We start from the raw sequence: 8,072 nt of genomic DNA, 5'->3' as shown, positions 1-8,072 counted from the left end.
GCCACACGTGAGTCCAGTGGAGGGAAAGGCCTCCAGGGAGCGTGTGTCCCCTGCTGGGCCTTGGATCGAACAGCGTGGCCACTGCACAGGCTCGCCAATGCGAGATTTCGACGGGCTGCCCTCACTCCATCCCTAAACGCGGCAGCTGTGATCCCAAAGCTGCACTGCGGGGTGCAGCAGCCAAAACGTTGACAACGTTTCCCCCAAGAAAGCCCCATCGGAGTGAACGGAAACACCACAAATGGGGTTAGACCTCACATATTTCAGGGTGTACGCCAGAACAGGACCTGTCCAAGAGCACAAATGCTCTATGGACAACCGAGCGCTTTTTTCCCTTTTAAAAATAAATACTTAACCTCTCCTTTAAAAAAGAGCCTTAGAACCATTCATTTAAAAAATTTTTAAGGAACAGGAAAACAGCTCAGGCTACTTTGAATTTCAATTTCCGTCATCGGAAATTCTCAAAACCTTAACCTCAAACTGTCTTCTTTTTTGGGAGGGAAGGCCACAGGGCAGCCCCTGAGCCTTTAAAAGAGGGGGTGACGCCCCCTAGGAGTGAACTGGCGGGTACACGTGCATGCAGTCCATGCCGGTTATGAGGATGGGACCAGCTAAACTCGTTTACTGGGAGGGAGTCATTAAAACGCCGTGCAGACGTGTAGCTCGCTTGCTGGGAGGGTGGAGTCACGCGCAAGGGCTGGACGGAAAGGTGGCAGTCACCAGGAACACAGGCACCCACTGACACTCACCTGTCCTCTCGTGTCTAAAATTTCCTGGCTTCAGAGCCCAGGAAAACCCGTCTCTAAAGAACTGAGGCTGACGTCAGACCCAAAAGGCCAACGACTAGACACTATTCCATTTCCTAACAAATAATCCACACGACTGGAAAATGTGGCCACAACCGTGTAACTGCCATCTGAACAGGTGAGAACACCGGGCTACACAGCAGCTGCGCTCCGCCAGCTACCCAGGGGCGTCTGCCCAGGTATCCTACGCACAGAGCACCTGTGCAGGAGAAGGGACGAGAACCGTAAACGGGACACACCGGAGCTCACTGCATCATACAAACACCTCGGCATCAAGCCCCTCAGGGCCTCTGCGCATCCAGGCTCTCGGCTTCATTCTAGAAAATTCACAGGAAGTGCTGGCTCTGAGCGAGTGTCACAGGGCTCAGCGCTGCTCAGGAGAGGGGCAGCCGCCAGCCTCCACCAAGGACTGCGCCGGCACAACCGCTGGGCCCAGACACTGGTGCTTTCTCCTCGTCAAAAAGCACCTAGTTTTTTCCGCTAAGGGTAACCGTGAACCAGGGGCATCGCACGTCACACCCAGGTGGCCCAGGCACCTGTGGATCTGGGTTAAGTTCCCAAGTCACAGGAGAACATCAGGAACTCAGTAAGAGACCAGCACTTGTATGCNGTGGATTTAATGGGTCGCCTGTGCACGCAGGAACCCTCTGGATTGACTCCAGTTGTAATCTCAATATGTAATTCTCCAATTATGGCATGACCTTGCTGTGACTACGTCCCACAAACACAGCAGTGGCTCTTGTCACAGGGGGGCTTGGTTTCTGTTAAAAAGGAGAGTGCTACCTCATTCCAGCTGAGGTCACACATGTTCAAAAATCTTTTAATTCAACATTCAGCAAGCTGTTATTTATTTCATAAACTGTCACAGCATCATGAAATGACTGCTTTCCATTCTAAAACTATGGGTTTTGTTAAGAGGGAAGTCACTAAAAACGGTAACAAATGGCAAGGCATTTTGTCGATGACATCTGAAGGAAGGCTTTTAGCAAGAAATAGTAATTCTAAAACTGCAATAAAACACAAAAAGGAAATCCCTGATCGGGGACTCTCCGTCCTGGGCCCAGGTCCATCACTACTTCACGGTGGGCCCTTGGTAAAGACGTGTCTCTCTTACCATTGTTTTCCGGGGAAAGAGACTAGAAGGATGCTTGAGGTCCCCTAACGTCTCAATAACCCTCACCACGTCGACAGCCATGACCCCACCTGGGGCAGGGCACGCTGCCTCGGTCTGATCCCATGACGGGGGCTTGGATGTTTACCCTGATGGCAAAGAAACCCCTCTTCCTTTACAAAGGGGAGTGTCTGCAGTCACACAATGTTCTACGGCAACTGGCAAAAAGGCAAGAACATTGTACAGAAAATGCTTGCGGGAGACGGAGAGGGCGGGCGTGACATTCTGCGGGAGGAACAGAAAGGAGGCTCTGCAACACGGTTCTCAGCCCACCTACGAAGGGGCGTGCTCCTCTACGAGAACCGCACACTGCATGCCACCATCACTCGTGTCCAAGAGTCCTGCCATGCTGTGTGGACCCTCAACGGTCATGTACGAAGGCCACACGTCCACGGTCATCTATACGTACTGCGTGTACACACACGGGTGTTTTCCTGCATCGTGGCCGTGCGCCTGGACAGCGGAGGGCCGAGGACACAGCCGTGAAACACCAAACCTGGCGAACATCTCTTATGGAGTAATACAAACTCTGTGCTGAGGAACAGGGACGAGAGGCGTGATTTCTTCTCAAGGAAACTGGTATGCAAAAACACCTCGGGTGAAAAGTATGGGTGTCTAGTGTTTTAAGGCTCCACCAGTCTCTGCCAGTTCCCTCACCCCCAGCAAGACCGAAAGCAGCTGCAAATCCTGGCTCAGGCGGCCTGCCGTGTCTCTCGGTCACCTACAGCTGTCCCCAAGGCTGGGCTCTAACAAAGCGTGTGAAGGTGTCTGCAGATGTGGGGGAGGCACCCTCATCCGAACCCAAACCTCCGAGCAGCCGGAAGACCTACTTGTTTGGGGGCGTCTGTGGAGGTGGCATGGACGTCCGCACCTCGGAGGCCGTTGGACTCAAACACCACTGTGGGAACAAGGGGAGCGTTAGCGGACCAACACGCGCGCTGCCTCCGACGCCCCGCTGCACGGGCCGTTACAGATGAAGCACTTTCACGAGAAAGAAGCCAGCGCTGAGCCCGGGGCTGGTAAATACCAATTTACCGGCACACTTACTGGAAGACGCTGTGATAGTGCTGCCTGGGGCCACTGCCCTTTTTAATTCCGACTTCCTGCCGAAGAAAGCTGTCACTGACAACAGTAATTATCAGCGTGTGTGTAAAGGGACCGGCCTCCTGCATTACTTGCCATTTGGCCCCTGTCATTTTGCATCAGGCTGGCTTATGCGTGACCCTTCCCACTTCTAGAAGGAGCCCTCCAGCCTCTGCTCTGCCTGGTGCTGTGTGGGTCACAGGCGCTGCTCTCAGCCTGATAGGGTCTCGAGCAGTGAGCTACAAAGACGCCGGCGACTGTGCATCCATCACTGACCGGTCCGAGGGGCCTGGGGGGAAACCGAGCCGCACGTGTCTCCTGAACAGGCTTTGATTCCAGTGTGTGCTGCTCGCAGCACAGCTCATTAGCATAGTTGCTTCTGATCAGTCTACTCTAATTAAAACGGGACATTTGCAAACAGGTTTCTCTCAGATTAAACCACATGGCACTGGAGGCGAAGAAGAAACCATTTCAGGGCCTGGACGGGAGAGTCTGGCATGTAACCACAGAAGGGGTGCACCACCCCTTACTTCACAGGGCCCGAGGGACTGGCTCAGAACGCCAGGGACTGTGGACAATGGGACCACCCGCGGAGCACGCTCCACGCCCCACGCCCCTGGGTACCCCGACAGTGAGAGGACGAGGGGCCGAGGGCAGGCAGTACCTGAGTGAGCCCGCATGTGGGCCCGGAGGTGGCTGGGCTGGTGGAAGCACTTCCCACACTCCACGCAGACGAAGTCTCCTTGGCGGGCCTGTGTCCGGAGCACCCCTGGGTGGCAGTGCCCGTGGGGTGCAGGTGAGGCAGGGGGGAGAGAGGAAAACATCATTAGTCTGTCTAATGCGTCATGATGGGAGGTACCTTCAGGCCCTAGGTGACAACTGTCAGCTTTCCTCCGGGCTCTGCTGACAGCCCAGCACACGCAGGGCCGCAAGCGAGCATAAATTACAAGGAATTAAAACCCGCTCCCGCGACGTGCCCACCCCGGCGGCTGTCAGGTGTGCGGGGCTCCGAGAAGCTGGGAGCTCGCCCAGCCATCGTGGGCTATGTCAGCGGCACATCAGGCACATCGGAGTGACACAGGGCCCAGACCAGGCGTGGGGACATGGAGCCAGCAGGGCTGGGCCCCTGTCACTCACCACTATGCAGGGCAAGGAGCCAGGGGTCTGAGCCATCAACACCCCACCCGCCAGGCCCCTACCTGCGTGGCCCGTGCTGTCCCCAGGGAGCCCAGAGGACAGCTGGGAATGAGGCCTGGGCTTCCTGCGCTGGCCTCACGCTCCCTCTGACCCTAACCGACACTCAGTCTTGGTGGGAAAAGAGATGCGATGGCACCGGCCAGCCTGCCTGCCTTCTCTGTGTCTGAGGGTCTCTCTGAAGAAAAGGCTAATTTTTCATGGAACGGTGGCCCCGCAGACACTTCCCTGAGCCAGACTTTCACAGGTTGGCTCAATGGTGACTCCACTCAGTGGGAGAACAAGAAACAAAAAGACCGACTAGAGAAAAGTACAGCTGTGGCAACACAACGTTCACTCGGCTGCACGTCCAGGGCCCTAACGTCGGACACCCCCCAGCAAAGGGCACGTGACGGGACGGCACAGGGTCTCAGTCACATGAGCTGAAACTGAACCAAGAAGCTCTTCCTTATCCTAACTCAGAGTGCCTCAACGGGGAAAAGTAATATCAAACCACTCTCACACGACAGACCCTGTTTGTGGAGATTATGGGCAGATCGTGTCAGGCTTGTCACGTGACAAATCATGACCATGAGCCTTGGAGAAACTTAAGAGGTTGCCCACAAGGGTCTCAATTTCCCACAGCCTCATTCAGGTACAAAAAGACAAAGACACATTTTCACCACCACTCGTACCCCGTCCTGAGTGGGAAACCGCTTACCAATGGTGACAGGGAGCCCCCTTCGCTGTAAAACATGAAAACCAGGGCTCAGCCAGCGGCTTCAGGGGCCAGCCTGGATGCCTCCTCCTTGGAAGAGTTTTAACGGAGCAAGTCGGTGGAGGCAAAGGGTAGGAGGGCTGCCCTTACCCACCCCTGCATCCTGGGCCTGAGTGGCGCTGGCGGCTCCTGTGGGTGCCACGCGGCCGACCGAGCTCTGAGCACACATATTTGGTGTGCACACATCTCCACTGCTGGCTTTGTCAATCGTCAACTGATATGTCTTCTAGGAGCACCATTCCTTCCTCGTATTTGGGTCCAGGAAAATCGCCACTTCAAAGCAACTCGTTTCCCCGTTCCTTTTCATTGTCAGCACACGCCAGCAGGGTGCCTAGGGGGCAGTCCGACAACCCTGTGCTTGACCTGGCCTTCCGAGGAACAGCCTGGGTGCATCTACGGGAGAGCCTACCTGTGGCTACACAGGACACCTGTCAGCGGTGGTGACAGACAACATGGCACTGTGTCTAACACTCATGACATTTGATGACTAAATCACTGTAATGCTCTCCCTAAGTAGTGCCCATCCAAGCCAGCAGCAGAAAACAGCACTTCCACTCACCCATTCTATCTCCTTGAATTAGGTATGCATCAACGTGTGTGCACACGCAGACACACACATGCATGCACTCTCACATACATGCACACATGTACACATGTCACACACGTGCCACACGTGTGCACACGCATACGTGCACACATGTGCACATGTGTCGCAAATACACACACAGTTTTCCCATGCATTTCACCACACCATTGCCTCTTCACTTTTTAAAGAAAGAACCTGTGCCCTTTATGGGCAATAATATTATACTCAAGCTGCTCCAAAAATCTGAGTTAATCAGAAAGGTTATAAACTTCATTTGAATTGAAGACTACCTGGTGAGCAAGCAGCTCTGACACTCTGACCTAGAAACTCAAGGTGTGTGGAGAGAGTGGACGCAAAGCGAGGAGGAGGCCGGGCCAACCTTCCAGGGGCACATCAGACGCTTCTTTGAAAAGCCCCTGTGAAGAGTCTGAAAAGACTCAAACAAAGGAAGTACAAATCTTTCATCACCCTCGTGCTGTGTCCCAGTAAGAAATACCTTATATATTATCCTACCGTGTTTCCCCAAAAATATGACCTAACCAGAAAATAAGCCCTAGCATGATTTTTTCAGGATGCTCATAATATAAGCCCTACCCCAAACGTAAGCCCCAGTTCAGATCATCAGCCAGACATGACCTTTTGAATAAATGTAGATTTTTGTACATGAATAAATGAATAAATGTAGATTGTTGGAGCAAAAAGTAATAGAAGACCCAGTCTTATTTTTGGGGAAACACAGTATCTAGCAGTATCCTGTCCTAGTACCTTTAATTTTTTATTCTAAAATCCATATTATCACATAATACAGGCTGACTACAAAGTAGGCAAACACAGATGATTAATTATTTTACTACCACTCTAGTAGCAACAAACCATTTATGTTATATGCAAATGTTTGCAGACTTGGTAGCCACACTGTCAGATGATTACAGAAAACGTAGCACTTTTCAAAGGGCTAGTCAGCAAGCCGCTTCGTGAAGTGACGACCGTAATTTCCATGTAACTAACTCCTTCCTCTTCAGGCAGGATTTCCAGATTCATTTCTACACAAACATCATTCGTTCAAAATGTGTGTTGGGGAGAGGTCTCTGAGAATTGTCTTAACTTCGGAAAAACCTGATGTCTCGGAGGCAGCGTCTGACAACAAAGTCCTCTGTTTAAAAGGAAAACACCCACAGATGGCGTCACAAAGCTGCACTTGCAGCTCCCATGACGTCAGGGACACAACACATGAATTTCTCTTCCTTTGGAAGAGTGTCTTCCGGTATTTCTGCCCCCAACAGTAAGGTGGTGCTACATCAACACGTTGGCTCCACGGCCTGAATGAGACAGGGTGACCTTCACTCCGCAGGTGACACCCCCTTACGAAACAGAGCAAATGCGTCTGATGACAAAGTAAGATCCAAAAAGTGCTGACAGACTTGTAGGACATAGTCCAAGAGATTATTGTGAAGAGCAGTGAATTAAGCAAGATTCTAGATCATGATGCAAAACTTGAGTGTCCAGGTGCTCAGAAGGAATGGGCGCCCAGCAACCCGTGGGAAACCGAAACTTCGGGCCGGCAGTGGTTACCGTACCCAGTCGCGTGTCGGTGCAGACTCATGGCTGCACGCACTTCCTAAGCTGCAGTAATAGAACTGGAGTCTCTGTGACAAGAAACAAATCCTCCGTCACCTCTCAAACACACAGTGGGACCACGCCAAGGCTGCTGCACTTCCGGATACAACCCTTTAGAAGCATCATAAGCTCTCAGAGGAGAAAGGAACCAGCACTGGTCCTGGAGGCCAGGTAGAGGCCCGTCCAGGTGGGACGGCTTCAGCAGGAGGGCACCCAGGAAAGGCTCCAGGGACTGTCCTGCAGAAGAACTCGGCGGGTTTCGAATGGCCCCAAGTTGACACCAGGCGCCACACGTGAGTCCAGTGGAGGGAAAGGCCTCCAGGGAGCGTGTGTCCCCTGCTGGGCCTTGGATCGAACAGCGTGGCCACTGCACAGGCTCGCCAATGCGAGATTTCGACGGGCTGCCCTCACTCCATCCCTAAACGCGGCAGCTGTGATCCCAAAGCTGCACTGCGGGGTGCAGCAGCCAAAACGTTGACAACGTTTCCCCCAAGAAAGCCCCATCGGAGTGAACGGAAACACCACAAATGGGGTTAGACCTCACATATTTCAGGGTGTACGCCAGAACAGGACCTGTCCAAGAGCACAAATGCTCTATGGACAACCGAGCGCTTTTTTCCCTTTTAAAAATAAATACTTAACCTCTCCTTTAAAAAAGAGCCTTAGAACCATTCATTTAAAAAATTTTTAAGGAACAGGAAAACAGCTCAGGCTACTTTGAATTTCAATTTCCGTCATCGGAAATTCTCAAAACCTTAACCTCAAACTGTCTTCTTTTTTGGGAGGGAAGGCCACAGGGCAGCCCCTGAGCCTTTAAAAGAGGGGGTGACGCCCCCTAGGAGTGAACTGGCGGGTACA

General features: G+C 52.6%; 1 protein-coding gene across 1 annotated transcript in view; it reads right to left on the bottom strand.

Annotated features, from left to right (window-relative positions):
- LOC109383180 (zinc finger protein 516-like) overlaps nt 1-8,072 on the bottom strand; it is a 30,478-nt gene that overhangs the window by 17,917 nt on the left and 4,489 nt on the right. Inside the window, exons 3-4 of the mRNA XM_019643345.1 lie at nt 3,725-3,829; nt 2,808-2,875 (exon numbers count right to left, since the gene is read on the bottom strand). Coding sequence (XP_019498890.1) covers nt 2,808-2,875; nt 3,725-3,829 — 173 coding nt within the window. The remainder of the gene's footprint in view (nt 1-2,807; nt 2,876-3,724; nt 3,830-8,072) is intronic.

Source organism: Hipposideros armiger, unplaced genomic scaffold, assembly GCF_001890085.2.
Source record: "Hipposideros armiger isolate ML-2016 unplaced genomic scaffold, ASM189008v1 scaffold_77, whole genome shotgun sequence".
Classification (NCBI taxonomy): Eukaryota; Metazoa; Chordata; class Mammalia; order Chiroptera; family Hipposideridae; genus Hipposideros; species Hipposideros armiger.
The sequence above is the reverse complement of the archived record's forward strand: the minus strand, read 5'-3'. Positions and strand labels throughout refer to the sequence as shown.